Here is an 18049-nt window from a genome sequence, read left to right as displayed (position 1 = left end):
AAAATAACATCTGCTGGTGCCCAGGGAGCCACCTGCTAATATGACCCAGAGGTTATTGAATTGGGAAATCCTAGATACCTGATTAAAACTTAGAAGTCTTAGGTTTTCATTGTGTTTTCCCCAGAAAGCATGATTTGTAGCAAAGAGAAATTGCCTACCCTGCATTAAAGCTGAGCTCACTATAACAATGATGTTTTGAAAGTAATCCATTTTGCATACATTTTGCTTTGTTGCCAAATGGGGCACATCCTCAAATAGAAAAGTAGGTGACCTTCCTGAATACACAGCACCTACCCCTCTATGAAATATGAGCCACTTATTTGTTTATTTAATTTGTTTTCCCACAACACATGCATTCATATGCTCACTTGCATTTGAATCTAAGTTCCATAAAGGCAGAGATTTTGTCTATTTTGTTCAGTGTTATTTTTGTGGCAACTTAGAGTAACACCTGGTATATGCAGTAGGTATTGAATAAATATTTACTTAATAAACACTTTATTGGAATGAGAATAAGAAGCCCTTTTTCCTATGTTTCTTGGGACCAATTTTAGATATTACAATAGAATTGTTACCCCACAGGCAAAAGCTTATATAGCTTTAAGTCAGTGTTTTTCTTTGTAGACCTGAGTGTGGTGCAGGAAAAACATCATTAAGATATGCCTAGCTGTTTCAGTAGCCTGGCCCTACACTTTTGTGGGTTTCTAATAGGTGCTCTTTCAGGTACTGAGGAATTATTAGGGGACAATCCTATGCCTTCTAGGAGCTTATGGTTTAAGAAAAGTACACATATAAAAAGAAACATTTTAGCATTTGTTACAAATAAGACTGAGCATGGAAGAAATGATGCTTTCCAGTTGTGGTGCTGTAGAGGACTCTTGAGAGTCCCTTGGACTGCAAGGAGATCAAACCAGTCAATTCTAAAGGAATTTAACTCTGAAAATTCATTGGAAGAATGGATGCTGAAGCTGAAGCTCAATACTTTGGCTACCTGATGCAAAGAACCAACTCATTGGAAAACACCGTGATGCTGGGAAAGATTTACTGCAAAAGGATAAGGGGGTGGCAGAGGATGAGATAGTTAGACAGCACCACTGACTCAATGGACATGAGTTCAAGCAAACTCTGGGAGATAGTGAAGTACAGGGATACTGGTGTGCTGCAGTCTATGGGGTCGCAAAGAGTTGGACACAACTTAGCAACTGAACAAGCAGTAACACAGGCAGTTATCATATTGAAAACACTGTCTGGTACAGCTGGTCTAGTCCTAAACACCCAAGAGAAACTCTAGCTCATGGGAAGAGGGTACTGTGTATAAGAATATTCATAGCAGCACTATTTGTAACAGAAGAAAGAAAACAGGGCTGCCCTGGTGGCTCAGTGGTAAAGAATCTGCCTGCCAATGCAAGAAACATGGGCTCGATCCCTGGGTCAGGAAGATCCCCTAGAAAAGGGAACGGCAACCTGGGAAATCACATGGCCAGAGGAGACTGGTGGGCTACAGCCCATGGGGTCACAAAAGAGCTGCATACAGCTTCGTGACAAAACAACAACAAAAGAAAACTGCTAGCTTCTCATCGACTGGAGAATGAGTATTTCACATTGTACCCCTAAAGGGGAAAACTTAACAGTAGTTTGAATGAACGAAGTAGGTCGAAACTTATCAATAAATCACAAAACCATAGAGTTGAGTGAAAAAAATGAGTTGTTAAAAATAATCTGTAAAGGATGACATTTAATGATATTTGGACACTGGGATAGATACTCTCTACAAATTTACAGATGCATAAAGTTGTAAGAAAAATGACATGAATGTACAATTATCAACAATGCATCATATAAAGGTGTTTTGCAGTGAAACAAATGAGGGAATTGAGATTAGAAAAAGAACTAGGAGAATATCAGTTATACCTGTAATGTGAAAGTTGGGTGATGTATATAAGGTGTTTATTATGTTGTTTTGTATTTTTTCTGAAGGACTGAAATATTTTACAATAAAACCAATGAGACTAAAGGTAGTACACATTATTCTAAATCATTGTGATAGAGTTAATAATATAGTAACTATCAGTTATATGATGATATTTATTATATCAATAACGTTATTAAATAGTGAGAACAAATAAAAGCTGGTCAGGGTAAAAAAAAAAGAAATTAAGGCTTCTGGATCTTCTTATAGACCCCAACCCAGTTTTAGTCATTTATATAATGCCAAACCAGACCATACAGCTGGACCTACGCACACCGCATATGCACAAGCTTTTGCCATCAAGATGAACATATACAGGAAGATAAATTGTCAAATTATAGAGCCCAGGTTACACGCCGTGCTTGGATGTTCAGTTTTTCTGGAGAATCTTCTTTCATGTGGGCAGAGTGTACCCGGACAATACTACGAGGCACTGTAGTATCTGCTCGTAATGAGACGACTTTGATAGAAACCCCATGTTGCTCCATAACTTGACTTTTTCTGGCAGACTTGTGGATCAGGCTGCCAGAACCATCGATGGACTGCTTGTACTGTAAGAGAGAGAGGAATCCTGGGAAAAAGAGAAGCCGAGGGAGGGTGATGAAGGAACAACAGAGAAGTCACAGAAACACTTCCCTCCCTATGGGCCACGAGGCCCAGCTCTAAAGCCTAATGGTTCCCTTTGAACTGCCCCAAGCCATTCGGGAGGGGGATGCTTTAGTAGGAGAGTTTAGAAGTGTGTGCAGAATAGCTTAAATAGAGCCCAACTACAGTTCCTGGGGTTACAAAGAATCAGACTCGCCTGAGCATACATGCACAAGGTTTGGGGCTTCCCTGAGGGCTCAGCAGGTAAAGAATCTATCTGCAATGCAGGAGATGCGGGAGACTTGGGTTCAGTCCCTAGGCTGGGAAGATCCCCTGGAGGAGGAAATGGCAACCGACTCCAGTATTCTTGCCTGAAAATCTCATGGCCAGAGTAACCTGGCAGTCCATGGGGTCGCGGAAGAGTCGGACACGACTGAGTGACTGAGCACACACACAGGCAGTGCTCAACACAATTGAGCATTCTTTCTGACAGAGGACATGCTTCTGAGTTACGAAGTTTAGTTCCAAGGGAAATTTTAAAGGCTTCTTAGAAGAGTCTCTGGTGTTTGTAAGTGGTCACTGTGCATCAGACACTGATTGTCTCTGACCCCAGGCTATCCTGGCAGGACACTATGACCCCAGGGTCACCGCCTCCTCATGAGTGAACGTTCCCTATCAGCCATTCTCCTTAGTCTTGAAGTTAGCGGTTATCTCCACTCTGAATGGGGCAGGTGTGAAAGAAAAGGTGGAAAAGAAGTTTTCCTTTGGGGGCAAGCATATTGGACATCTCAGTCAGCCCACATCCTTGCAGGAACCATCCTCAGAGTGAGTCTAACTCCCCCACTAGCCCTTTAAAATGCAAAGGTTGGTAACTTTCCCTCTGTCTTCTTTCCCATCCTCTCACTCTCCTGCCTATCAGAGATGGATTGGTTCTTAGCTCCCATCAAGGGCCCTGAAGACACTCACCAGAGGCGAATAACAATAAAACGTTTAAGTATGCAGTGAAAATGATCCAGCTGATCTTATAACTCGAGTAGTACTTGGATTCACCCTTACTTAGCATGTGGTGATACAGTAGGAGTGCACCGAGCAGAAGGATGCCTGATGTCCAGACAAAAGGAGAAAGAAAAGTCTCTTCTGAGGGACGCTGGCACTCATACTTAAGTTAACCTGAGATATGCTTGACTTCCAAACCCCTACAATGCACAACTGCACCTTGTCCAGAGGCCAATGACACTTGAGTGGTGGCTCCAATTTGGCAGTTGCATATCTAAGCCAAAGAACTGGGAAGGCTGAGTTAGTCAGAGACCACAGCCTGGACCTAAACCAAGTATGCCTCCGATCCTATGTCAGGGAACACAGGAAGTTACTGGTGATTGAAGACAGGGAGTTACCTGTGAGGAAAGCGAGGCAGGCAGTCATAATGAGAGTATATTTGGTTTGAGGAATCATATAGGTGACTTCAAAACCCAGGAGCAAGTTATGCATGAAGGAAAGGCTGAACACCACAATCAGAATGTTCCTGACTACTTCCAGGCCATCTGTTGAAAAGAAGAAGCTGTATTGAGGGAGGACAGATATTTCTTCTGGCTCATTTCTACCTGGGGCACACACATCTCTAGGTAAACAAGAATGAAGTGAAACATTTGATTAAATAATAAAGAGCAAAGATGGGGCAAGAAAGAGATAGGGGTCTTAAGCTAAATGGGAGATGGAACCAAAAGAAACTGTTCTCTATCTTTGTATCTCTGTAAACTTCTTTCTCTTCTATTTTTTCAAAATGTATTTCTTGCTAAACACTCTTGTCTTCCTCTAGTGGCAGTGTAATGTGATTTCTTTGCTGCCGGTCACCTTTCTTTTATATCCTCACATTCTAGATGTGCTAGATTCCCTGTTGCTACTGTCAGGGCTTCTCAGAAATCCATCAGGTAAGTCTGTGAGCTTCTAAGCCTTTCTCCAAAACATGCTAATACTGAGCTTCTGGGGTAGCCTTGACTGTTGATTATGGAAGTGGGCACACTGCAACCACAGGTGGTTACACTAGAGGATAATGGTGAGATGAACAGAAGTCAAGGAAGGATAAACCCTCATTCTCTACCCATCTCTTTCCACATAATAGCTCTGACCTGATGGCCACAGGGAAGTACAACATATCCACGGACTGTGGGTTATTGTAGGTTTTTGGGGTCCCAACTTCAGTTCAGCCCATTCTTCTATGATGAGTCCTACTGCCAGGAAGACTAAGACCCAGGAGGAGAAGAACATGTTGGTGGCCTCGACCTTTCTGATAAGTATGTGCACCATTGAGATTGGAGATTTTAAGCAGAGACCATCACCAATATCTCACGTGCTTCTTCTCAGATAAGATTAGTCACAAGAAAGAGGGCAAGATTCTAACTTTTAGTGATTGCTGACACGTTGGCAGTGGCAGAAGCTGAAGTAACTTATGAAACAAATGACAAATCCCACTGTTCCCCACTCCTCCGCTTAGGCTAGTCTGTCGTGATGGCTGCCAACTGCCATGGAATCATCTTGGTCTGACCCTTGACCCTGAGAACTACTGCTGTGGAAGCACCTAGGGCCTAGAGGCCTTGAAAGAAGATCCAGATACAGGAGGTATGATACCACACACAGAGAACACCTATCAGATATAGGAGCAACCAGCAGTCTTGAAAGAAGTTAGATATGTATGATGGAAGACACTAGGATTATATGTTCCAGGATTGATGAACATTAGATAGGGATCAATGAAATGCACAAGGTATTTGGATCACTATGTGAGACATCAGCTAGCTAGCATCACAAAAGAGAAAGCCCACTCATAATTTAGGGTGTTTTGAAGATAGGTGAGAGATTAGTGAGATACAGGTCAGAGAAGAAATCATATATGTAGTTAGGGAAAACAGGAATCAAGATACCATTAAATAAGATGTAAACCATGGGAGCAAGCACAAACCTGCTTATGAGAAAGAATTTAGTAAGTACTGGGTTTTTTTTTAAGTTTAAGGTGCCCCTTAAATTTATGGTGAGATGAACAGGGCATATGATAGAATTAGTCTTGAAACTTAACTGTAATTTAAGAGTTATCAACCTAGGAAAGGCAGTTGAAACATAGATGTGCATATCACCATGAGACGATATCACACAGAAGGTGACAAGAGGCAGTGAAGGAAATTCTGATTAACATCATCATTTATGAGAAAGAGCAAAGGAGAGATCAGAGCAAGGCTGTGTGTGTGTGCATGCATGCTAAGTTGCTTCAGTTGTGTTCGATTCTTTGCAACCGTATGAATTGTAGCCCACCAGGCTCCTCTGTCCATGGGACTCTCTAGGCAAGAATACTGGTGTAGGTTGCCATGCCCTCCTCAAGGGGAACTTCCCCACCTTGGGTTGAACTCCTGTCTCTTATGTCTCCTGGATTGGCAGGCAGGTTCTTTACCACTAGTGCCAGCTACAAGAATACAAATGTTGCTGAATAATTAAAGAAGCTTGAATTTTGAGGAGACGTTAGATTCCTAAAGCAGAGAAATCTAATTAGGTGGAAGCTGAACATATGCCACTTGAATTGATGATTAGAATGTCACTGGTGGTTTTGGGCATGGCATTTTCTGCAGAACAATGGGAGATGTGAAAGTAGAAGGGAGATTGTTAGGCTTTATGTTTTTTTTTTTTTTAATAGGCAACTAGATTAAAGAAATAATAAGTGGAAAAAGAAAATCAGAATTTCAGTTTCAAAAGGGAAGTATGCAATTTTGGAAAAATAGAGACTGATGGGATAGTTCCCATGTACCCTTTACTCTGCTTCAGTGCTCATCCCTGAGTTATTCTGAAACAAACCCAGAGAATTTCATCCTTAAATATTTGTTGGTGTCACTTAAAGATGAGGATTAATTTTTCCTCCTGGATTTACTTTTCTCCCTCTTTGTTTTCTTAATCTGATTTATAGAAGGTTATCAATTTGTTGATATTTTCAAGATCCCTTTACATATTTAATCCATATGAAAATATTATTTTAAATAGATTTACTACTTTAAGTTTTTACCTCATTATTTCTCTTTCCAATTAATTTTTTATCTCTCAAATTTCTAAAAACAGTTAAAACTTCTTTAAAATGCCAGGATTTAAGGTGACCCATGTTTATCTGTGCACAGAGTTTGCTATATCTCACATACTTTTTTCTACTAAACAAGTTAAAAAAAATATTTTAAAGAGCAGTTATGTTTTTCCAGCAAAATTGAGCAGAAGAAAAAAACTGAGCAGAAGATGCAGAGATGTTTTCATATACTCCCTGTATATCCCACACAGGGACAGCCTTCCCTGTTCTCAACATTCCCACCAAAGTGGCACATTTGTTGCATTTATAAACCTACAATTACATATTATTATCGTCCATAGTCCAAGGTTTATGTTAGGGATCACTCTTGCCTTATGTCGCATATATTTTCACATTAGACAGATCTAAATGCCAATTTTGACTTCACCATTGAAATCTATTTGGGACTGTGTTCATGCATACAAATGTTTCCCACTGGAATGTAAAGAGTATCTTTACATTCCAGTGAAACTATAATATTGTAGCATTCATTATTGCAAGATTCACTAGTAAATAATTGAACATAGTCCCATCTGGGACAATTAAAGCTTTTCCTGGGACTTACCTGGTGGTACAGTGATTAAGAATCCTCCTACTGATGCAGGGGACATGGGTTTGATCCCTGATATGGGAAGATCCCGCATGCTGAGGAGCAACTAAGCCTGTGAGCCACAGCTACTGAGGCTGTCCTCGAGAGCCTGTGAGCTGCAGCTACTGAGCCAGTGCAGCACAACCACTGAAGCCCCTGCACCCGGAGCCCTTGCTCTGAAACAAAAGCCATTTCAATGAGAAGCTTGTCCTCTGCAATGAATATCAGCCCCCACTCGCCGCAACTAGAGGAAGACCGCATGCAGCAGGGAAGACCCATCACAGCCATAAATAAAGTAAATGAATTATTTTTAAAAAAGAAAGAAAGGAACCAGCTGCTCTCGCACACCTGAGGGCAGGAATGAATGCAATTTCTCAGCGAGGCTGGAAGATCAGTGCCCAGACCACCTGGGCCTCCCTTCTCTGCCCTTCTCTGCCCTTCTCTGCATCCCTCACCTCCACCTCCCTGGAGCCCAACTCCTCTCCCACTTCTCCTCAAAAAGCAGAATCTTTTACTAAACACCAATGGCACCCCACTCCAGTACTCTTACCTGGAAAATCCCATGGACAGAGGAGTCTGGTAGGCTGCAGTTCCTGGGGTCGCTAAGAGTCAGATAGGACTAAGTGACTTCGCTTTCACTTTTCACTTTTCACTTTCATGCATTGGAGAAGGAAATGGCAACCCACTCCAGTGTTCTTGCCTGGAGAATCCCAAGGACAGGGGAGCCTAGTGGGCTGTCGTCTGTGGGATCGCACAGAGTCGGACACGACTGAAGCGACAGCAGCAGCAGCAGCAGCAGGAACTCTGGAGACCAAAAAGAAAAATGGAATAATTATTCATCTAAAGCAGTGTCTGTGTCACTTATGTGCTTGATTAGGTGCCTCTGTGATCCAGTTTCAAGACGAGAGTACACACTAAAACTCCGTACCCTGGACTGGGGTATCATGGACAAGTCTGGGACTGTGTTGTTTCTGGGTCTCTCTCCTGGATATTTGTTATCCTTTATTTCTAAATGAAAGTATGATAGCTATCTTCCTCTACTCTACTTGGAATACCCTTCAGCTTGGGAGTGAGAGACCATAGGCTAATACTCCTCACTATCTAAGACCTAGATGGTCTGATTCCTGCCTGTGGGATATGTATTCTAGGCAACACTTTATCATGATCGCTGGAGCTGAAACAGCTCTTCCTGACATCTTGAAGAGAAAGGCACAGAGGGCCAACCCGAACATTGGGGCACACATACATGGGCAAAAGATCCGCTTCTGCCTGTTGGAGGTTAGCGAAGGTGATTGCAGTGTTTATGGGTGGGGAGTCTCTATACAGCATGTCTATGGTCTATGTCTGTATTCCCACTCAGATACTTTTCAGGTTATTTGGCCTCCCCATCCCCTTCTTAATCAGATGTCTTTCTGAGGTGTGGACTTTGACCTTCAGGATAGACTCATGTGCAGAACTAGGCAGTGGCATTTTGCTACATCCTAGTCCAGGATTTCTTGATTATGTACCTCTCTGGAATGCTACTGAAATAAAAAAAAATTCATTTTCCAACCCCAGATTTGCATAATCAGACAACTGGAGTTAGAGGGAGCCACTGTAGCTCTATTTCCTTCTGACAGGTAGAAACCTGAGGGCAGTGTGAAGCTCTCACTGAGAATGGACTCTGAACCATTTCTTTTTGCATTTTCACAGTATTTGAAGTATCTAAAAACCCATATTTGATTTTGGTAGAAATCTCTACAAGGTGTTGCCACACATTACCATTTGTTGGATAAACACCCAGCAAAGCACAACAGTCATGCAGACCATGTGTGAGAATGTGTCTTCACTCCACCGACCAAGGCTCCCTTCAGGCTAAAGCAGCCATGTCTGGTGGAGCAGCAGCAAGCCCAGGGTGCCCATGGGGGCTGCCAGGCACTGCGTATGGTGGTGGAGTGGGCACTCTCCCTGGTGGCTTGTACTTAGGACAGTGAAGGCAGGATTTGAAGGGAGCAGTGGTTCTTTCCAAACCTGAATGCCCCAACAGAAAGCTTCAGAAGGTCATAGCTTAAAAAGAGCTAAAAAAATTAAAAAACAAGATGAAAAGACAAAATTACCTCTCTAGTGTCCAGGCTTTTCAGTAGCTCACATGACTTTAAACATTCTCCTTTCCTCTACCTTGAGACAGCACCTAAATCATGGCTTTTGGATAAAGGAAAAGAGGAAGAAGAGAGACGGCAGCCAAATCATTCTCTGTGCTTACTCTTAATGCTTGTCTCTGTATAACTTCTTGATCTCTAAGATTTATTCCATTCCAGAAGCTTTCCCCCAGGAAGCAAAGGAGAGTGACAGGTATAAAGTCAATAAAATCTTCTATATTGATATCCCCAAAGCAGCAGCCGAGTTAATTTTCACATGTTATTTCACATAATCCTAATAATTCAAATCCTATATTATTTTCTGTCTAAGGATTAAAGAAAAATATCTCCTAGAGGTACAAGTACCCTTTAGTACTTTTTTTTTTGGATGACTACACCATGCCAGTGGTGGAAAATAGATTATGTAATTATCTGCATGAGAATAATATCAGTGATTTGCTGTGCCCCACAGAGAAGGATTTGATACATTTCAAATAATTATTCTAAGTCAGAAAACATGTTAACAATTATATATAGGGACTCAGCTCACTTTAATTCAACAAACAAATTAGCACAAATAGTGAGTCACCTAGATTATCTCCTTCCACATTGGAAGGGATATCTGGCATAACTGTGAAGAAATTGCTTTAGCTCATTTAATTTAGACTTATCCTCATTACAAAATGCATATGAGATAGTTCAAATATTTGCCCTTGCCTTTGAATTACATTTATTGTTTTTTGCAATCTGGTAGGTGATTTTGTAGCAAATTGCAAATAAATTTTAGCTCCAAACAAACTACTTGTGTGGTGAGACAGTCACACACACATACACATACACACAGAATCATAATAGTCTGAAATGAGATTTATTTAACTAAACATTATTCACGATCTGTGTGATTCATGGACTTGTAGAGGGCTTGTATAGGTACTGGGTATACCTGAAGTTTTGTGTTTAAAATACTTGACTCCAATTTTTTAAAAAATAATTAAAATAAAAAGTAAAAACTTGGCTCCAATAAACCTTATGCAATAATTTTTCTAGACCATATATAAGGAGAACAGATGCTTATCTGTAATGCTGCAAGAATATGTGAGAATCCTGTGTCAAATATCTACTCTTCTAATACCATAAATCATATCTTTGAGGACTCATTTCCTTTCACTGAGAGATGATCTCTTAGCAAAATTCAAGTATACAAAATAATATTATGAACTAGATTCACACGCTGTACATTAGATTCCAGGAATTTATCTTATAACTGAGTGCTTTAAAAAATAGTCACTATATAAGGTGGTGATATGTTAGCTTGTTGTGATAATCATCTCACAGTATATCAAATCATCAGTTGTACACTTTAAGTGTGTGTGTGTGTGTGTGTACTCAATTGCCCAGTCATGTCCAACTCTCTGAGGTCCCATGGACCATAGCCCAGCAGGCTCCTCTGTCCATAGAATTCTCCAGTCAAGAATACTGAAGTGGGTTGCCATTTCCTTCTCGGGGTGATCTTCCTAACCTGTAGACTGAACTCTTGATTCTTGCATTTCCTGCATTGGCAAGTGGATATTTTCAAACTAGGGCCACCTGCGAAGCTTACACTTTAAGTATACACAATATCTATAACCTCAGATATGCAGATGACACCACCCTTATGGCAGAAAGTGAAGAGGAGCTAAAAAGCCTCTTGATGAAAGTGAAAGAGGAGAGTAAAAAAGTTGGCTTAAAGCTCAACATTCAGAAAATGAAGATCATGGCATCCGGTCCCATCACTTCATGGGAAATAGATTGGGAAACAGGGGAAACAGTATCAGACTTTATTTTTTTGGGTTCCAAAATCACTGCAGATGGTGACTGCAGCCATGATATTAAAAGACGCTTATTCCTTGGAAGAAAAGTTATGACCAACCTAGATAGTATATTCAAAAGCAGAGACATTACTTTGCCGACTAAGGTCTGTCTAGTCAAGGCTATGGTTTTTCCAGTGGTCATGTATGGATGTGAAAGTTGGACTGTGAAGAAAGCTGAGCGCCGAGGAATTGATGCTTCTGAACTGTGGTATTGGAGAAGACTCTTGAGAGTCCCTTGAACTGCAAGGAGATCCAACCAGTCCATTCTGAAGGAGATCAGCCCTGGGATTTCTTTGGAAGGAATGATGCTAAAGCTGAAACTCCAGTACTTTGGCCACCTCATGCAAAGAGTTGACTCTTTGGAAAAGACTTTGATGTTGGGAGGGATTGGGGGCAGGAGGAGAAGGGGATGACAGAGGATGAGATGGCTGGATGGCATCACGGACTCGATGGACGTGAATCTGAGTGAACTCCGGGAGTTGGTGATGGACAGAGAGGCCTGGCGTGCTGCGATTCATGGGGTTGCCAAGAGTCGGACATGACTGAGAGACTGAACTGAACTGAACTGAATATTTATTTGTCAGTTATACCTCAAAAATCTAGGGGGAGGGAAACCCAATCTTACTTTGTGATTTTTCTTCCAGGAAATGAAAATCTTCTTGTATAAATTAGCATATCTTACCTCTTTTTCAGGCCATAAGTCTCTAAGTTGGAGAAAAACAAAATATTCTGACTGAGTTAGGTAACTGATGGTGATTAGCTTATCTTACATCTGAATATCCTCTTGTATGCTTCAGCCTAAGTGAGTTCTCCCTACTTCCGAAGACAGTTTAAAATCTACCCTTCCCTAAGGACTGCTGTTATCGCGATAGACAGTAGTGGTCTGCCTCATCTCTGAAACTTAATAAGTTCTTACTGCTTTTTATAATGACTTGTTGGTCCCCTCAGGGATGGGCTTGATATATTAGAAGTGATGGTTCTAATCCAAAGAGAGCACTGGATACGGTGATTCATTCATTCAGCAGCTGGTCAGGATGAGGCATGTGCTGGCCACTCCTCTCCTCACTAGACTGCAAGGCTGAGAAAGAACTGAAGCTGCATCATCTTTCAGTGAGCTCATCTGTAGTAGATATCCTCAATACTCGTTTTGCCCATGTTCTGTGACTTGTGGGATCTTAGTTCCTCAACTGGGGATTGAAACCCAAAGCCATAGCAGTGAAAGCACCAAGTCCTAATCACTGGAATGTGAGAGAACTCCCTAAAATATTTAATGAATAAATTTAAAAGATTCCATCACTTGTCACTTAAAGTTATATGACCGATTTTTTTTTCACTCCTGGACATATATTCAGAAAAGACAAAAACTAATTTGAAAAGATACATGCACCCCCCATGTTCATAACAATACTATTAACAATAGCTAAGACATATTTCAATGGTAAAGAATTCGAGAATCAAGCAGGAGACATGGGTTTGATCCCTGGGTCAGGAAGATCCCCTGGAAGAAGAAACAACAGCCTGATCCAGAATTGTTGCCTGGGAAATCCCATGTACAGAGGAGCTTGGCGGGCTACAGTCCAAGGGATCACGAAAGAGTTGGACACAATTTAGTGACTAAATAACAACAAAAAGACATGGAAGCAACTTAAATGTCCATTTTCGGATGGATATATGAAGAAGATGTGATATATATAACATACACAATGGAATATTGCTCAGCCATTAAAAAAGAGTGAAAAAATGCCATTTGCAGCAACACGGATGATCCTAGAGATTATTACACTAAGTGAAATAAGTCAGATAGAGAAAGACAAAAATGATATCAGTTATATATGAAATCTAAAAAAACTATACAAATGAATTTATTTACAAAATAGAAATAGAGATAGAAAACAAACATAAGGTTACCAAAGATTTGAAAAGGCACAGAGGGATAGATTAGGTGTTTGGGATTAACAGATACCCACTACTACATATAAAATAGATAAACTATAAGGACCTACCATATAACACAGGGAATTATGTTCTATATTCAATATTTTGTAATGGTTTATAAAGGAAAATAATTAAAAGAGAATACATATATACAGACATATATATAACTGAATAACTTGGCTGTACACTTGAAACTGATACAACATTGTAAATCAACTATATGTCAATAAAAATTTTTAAGGGAAAAAGAATAACTTTAAATAATTTTGGAGTAGGAATAAATTTATGTAATATTTGAATTATTCCTATTTTTTAATGAAAGCTTTATCCACATCTTATTTAAAAATATGACTGGAAATCTACCACTATAGTTTAAAATAATTCCTATGAGAATATTACACTCTTTTCTTTACATATTTTATTTCTTTGTCATTGTGTTCTAAATATATATCTGATAAGGGGCTATGTTAATTACATTGTTCTGGAAATGTGATGATATTATGCAGGTTTCTGCATATAAAAAGAAATTATAGGATATATTCTTACAAATATTCAGCCCACTAAACCCCAGATGTCAGAATCCCTTGAGGAACACTTGCTTTTATATTTCTAGGCATAAAATACTTGAACTGAGAAGAGAAGTCACATTCACTTAAACCTGCTTTTTCTTAGCTTAAAGAAGAAAGGGAACAATTGACATCTTTGCTCTTAAAATGATGAGAACAGGGAAAGAAAAGATACTCAGCTAGTTTCAGAGGAGGAAGGTGAGTTTCACAGTCACAATGTTCATGTTGTATAGGAATTAAAACAAATGGATTCTAAATTAATTCCTGATTTTCCTGTAAGCTAGAGATTCTGATGTTTGCAGGCCTTCAAGCCACAGGAGTGGAGAGAAGAACCTGCGGACACCTATCTTAGACTCAGATGTGTAGTGCCCACTTTGCTTACTTAAGTCACTTAGAGTCTAATGTGTGAATTAGTCTGTGACATCATCGGCCTCTAAAACAGGAACTTTAATACTGGAAATACTTTTATACACAATGGACACTGCACAAAATGTCTTATTTAATTTACATGACAATTCTTTGAAGTATTCTCTTTTTTCTTACAGGTTAAAACATGATCTCAGAGAGCTTCTTTGATGGGTCAGATGTTACACTGTGTTAGAGCGGGCAATGAAGCAAAATGCATTTGACTCGTGATTCAGTGCTCTTTCTGCCACTTTTGAGTTAATGGTGCCTTTCTTTAAAAGGGGGTAATTATTTGACAGTCAACTTCGATTAAAAAAAAAATTATGCTGTATTGGTGTTTTTTCTTTCTGGCTTACTTCACTCTGTGTAATCGGCTCCAGTTGAAACATGTATAATATCATGTAAGAAACGAATCGCCAGTCTAGGTTCAAAGCAGGACACAGGATGCTTGGGGCTGGTGCATGGTGATGACCCAGAGAGATGGTATGGGGAGGGAGGTGGGAGGAGGGTTCAGGATTGGGAACTCATGTACACCCGTGGCGGATTCATGTTGATGTATGACAAAACCAATTCAGTATTGTAAAGTAAAATAAAGTAAAATTAAAAAAAAATTATATTCTAGACCTGTTTGTCCGATACTACAGCCACTAGCTTTATGTGGTCACTGAGCAATTGAAATGTAGTGTGATTTGAGGTGTACTGTAAATATAAATATATTATTAATTTCAAAGATTTGTACAAAAAAGCACAAATTAATCCATAGGGATTTTTATATAACCATGTGTTAAAATGTAAGTTTTTGTATATACCAAATTAAATACAGTATTAAATTGATTTCAGAAAAAAATGGGCTTCTAGGACATTAATCACTCATGTGACTGTATTATCTTTCCTTTTCTAAAATTTTTTCTGTTTTTAATTTTTTGACCATGTGACATGTGGGATCTTTTTTCCCTAACCAGTTTTCACATCTGTACCCCTTACACTGGAATGGTGATGTCTTAACAACTGGATCACCAGGAAAGACTCTGTATTATCTTTCTATTGAGAAATGCTGATCTAGACTACGTTTGAAAAATACTTTCAAGTCTCATAGTTTTAATAGTAGTAGGTAGTGCATGGAAACATTAAAAAAATTAGCTTCTAGATTGCTAAACTGTTTTTGAATTCCAAAATGCACCTAAGTGTAAGGCGAGTGCAGAGGAAAAGACAGCAAGCTGGGAAGTCAGCAAGAAGAGGGAAATTTATTAGAGGGAAACAAGACAGTGACTGGCCCTTAAGGATAACCAGCATCCTCCCTTTCTGACAAGGTCTTTCTTATACTGCACCAGTGAAAAATTCTCTGAAGGGACTGTTAATTTTTAGCTTGTAGTTGAGACCTGTGGTCATGTAAGCAGAAGTCTGGAATCTGGTGGTCTCTTAGCTTTGAGTAGTAAGCACCAGTGAGAAAACAGAATGTCATTTGGGCAATTTGGTCAGTCTCAAGGATCACTGTGATTTTAATCTTTGCAAGGTCAACATAATGAGCCATTTTAACAATGAGACCCCATGTGGGCCCTATCATCCCAACCTTTTCGATTTAGGATAAAGGCCAAAGGTCAGTCTTCCATAATTGCTTCCTGTGGGACAGGGGCATCATGGGGGTGAGATAAGAAAAGGCTAGAATGTGGGTGAAGGGGATTTGTGTGGGGTTGACTTTTCTGATAATCTGAGTGAGTCAGAAGTAGCTTGTGGACAGTTCGGTTGGTGAAGCCTTGTAAGAGGTGCTGAAGAAATTTTGAAAAAAAGACTCATTAAACATGGGTCATAAGTTAGAATAAAGGTAAGTAGAAGAAGAGGGCCTGGAAAAGGTAGGACCCAGAGTATCCAATTCCAATAGCTTAACCAGTTTTCCCATGAATTACTGAGGTGTTGAGGTATTCTCGAGGACCTGTCTGTCAAGTTTTTTGCTGCTGCCTTTCAGTTCAGTTCAGCTGTTGAGTCGTGTCCAACTCTTTGTGACCCCATGAATTGCAGCATGCCAGGCTTTTCTGTCCATCATCAACTCCCGGAGCCTACTCAAATTCATGTCCATTGTGTCAGGGATGGCATCCAACCATTTCACCCTCTGTCGTCCCCTTCTCCTCCCACCTTCAATCTCCCAGCATCAGGGTCTTTTCCAATGAGTCCATTTTTTTGCATCAGGTGGCCAAAGTATTGGAGTTTCAGCTTCAAAATATTCAGGACTGATTCCTTTAGGATTGACTGGTTGGCTCTCCTTCCAGTCCAAGGGACTCTCAAGAGTCTTCCCCAACACCACAGTTCAAAAGCATCAATTCTTTGGTGCTCAGCTTTTTTTGTAGTCCAACTCTCACATCCATACATGTCTACTGGAAAAGCCAAAGGTTTTACTAGATGGAACTTTGTTGATAAAGTAATGTTTCTGAATTCTAATACACTGTCTACGTTGGTCATAGCTTTTCCTTCAAGGGGCAAGTGTCTTTTAATTTCATAGCTGCAGTAACCATCTGCAGTGATTTTGGAGCCCCCAAAAGTAAACTCTGTCACTTTTTCCATTGTTTCCCCATCTATTTGCCTTGAAGTGATGGGACCAGATGCCATGATCTTAGTTTTCTGAATATTGAATTTTAAGCCAACTTTTTCACTCTTCTCTTTCACTTTCATCAAGAGGCTCTTTAGCTCTTCTTCACTTTCTGCCCTAAGGTTTGTGTCATCTTGAAAAGTTGGTGAACCACAAAAAGACGCTGGGATTCTTGGCCTCTGGAGGAGAAGAATTCAATCCAGGGCCAGAGACAAGGCTTGATCAGAGCTTTTGTGTAATAAAGCTTTATTAAAGTATAAAGGAGATAGAGAAAGCTTCTGACATAGGCATCAGAAGAGGGCAGAAAGAGTACCCCCTTGCTATGTGGTCACATGGAGTCAGACACACTGAAGTGACTTAGCAGCAGCAGCAGCAGCAGCAGCAGTGTTAGCAGTGGAGTTATATACTATCCAATTAGCTATTACACTGAATCAAAAGAATGTCTGGAGGTTGAAAAGACCGCACTAGACCTACTCTCATAATTTACATTTGAAGATAACAGGATTAGCCAGAAGGTTTTTTTCAGAGACTGTCCTCAAGCAGGACACATTATTGTTATATAATCCTAAGGAATGTAGAGGGAAAAAAAAGTTTGTCCTTCCTTTCTCCTTGAGAATTCCAGACATCTCTCCCTTTGGGGACCCCGAGACTTCCTATCAACCTGCCTAGGAAATGACTCTCAATTTGAATATCTGAGATTATTGATATTTCTCCCAGCAATCTTGATTCCAGCTTGTGCTTCATCCAACCTGGCATTTCACATGATATACTCTGCATATAAATTTAAAAAGCAGGGTGACGATATGCTGCCTTGACATATTCCTTTACCAATTTGGAACCAGTCTGTTGTTCTATGTCCAGTTCTAACTGTTGCTTTTTTGACTTGTATACAGATGTATCAAGAGTCAGGTCAGGTGCTCTGGTATTTCCATCTCTTTAAGAATTTTCCATAGTTTGTTGTGATCCACACAGTCAAAGGCTTTGCTGTGGTCAGTAAAGCAAAAGTAGGTGTTTTTCTGGAACTCTCTTGCTTTTTCCATAATCCAGCGGATGTTGGCAATTTGGCCTCTGGCTCCTCTGCCTTTTCTAAATCCAGCTTGATTCTTGATTCTTAAATCCTGCTTTTTTATAATGTCTGATTTATTGGCGTAGAAGCAGCAAGCTTCCTCCAAAAATAGGCATAGGCCTCCTTTTTCTGCTGTGAGAAGGTCTAATTCTCCTCTGTTGAGGACCACCGCTGCCAGGAAATCTAGCTGGTTTTGGATAGTGATAAGGCTGGTAGTTTTTTTCTTCTAAGCTCTCAGTGAGGTCCTTAGAAAGGCTTTGATAGTAATTTAAAGAAGTTGTGAGTCCTGCGGT

At 40.2% G+C, this 18049-nt stretch overlaps 1 protein-coding gene across 1 annotated transcript; it reads right to left on the bottom strand.

Annotated features, from left to right (window-relative positions):
- Nucleotides 1–2304: 2304 nt before the first annotated feature.
- LOC138084744 (transmembrane protein 225) lies at nucleotides 2305–4858 on the bottom strand. Its single transcript, XM_068979115.1, has 4 exons — nucleotides 4681–4858; nucleotides 3949–4095; nucleotides 3521–3655; nucleotides 2305–2540 (listed from the first exon to the last, which is right to left on the bottom strand). The coding sequence occupies exons 1-4, from the start codon at nucleotides 4856–4858 to the stop codon at nucleotides 2305–2307; spliced, it is 696 nt and encodes a 231-aa protein (XP_068835216.1).
- Nucleotides 4859–18049: the final 13191 nt, after the last annotated feature.

This window comes from Capricornis sumatraensis, chromosome 8 (assembly GCF_032405125.1).
Source record: "Capricornis sumatraensis isolate serow.1 chromosome 8, serow.2, whole genome shotgun sequence".
NCBI lineage: Eukaryota > Metazoa > Chordata > Mammalia > Artiodactyla > Bovidae > Capricornis > Capricornis sumatraensis.
Note: the sequence above shows the minus strand (reverse complement) of the source record. Positions and strands in the feature narration are given on the sequence as shown.

Excerpts from the sequence above, each read along its gene's own strand:
- LOC138084744 (XM_068979115.1), bottom strand. The coding sequence starts at position 4,858 with ATGGTGCACATACTTATCAGAAAGGTCGAGGCCACCAACATGTTCTTC. Across the intron at positions 4,096-4,680 it reads TACTTCCCTGTGGCCATCAG|ATGGCCTGGAAGTAGTCAGG; the intron begins GTCAGAGCTATT and ends TCTTTTCAACAG. Across the intron at positions 3,656-3,948 it reads CTGCCTCGCTTTCCTCACAG|GCATCCTTCTGCTCGGTGCA; the intron begins GTAACTCCCTGT and ends TCTGGACATCAG.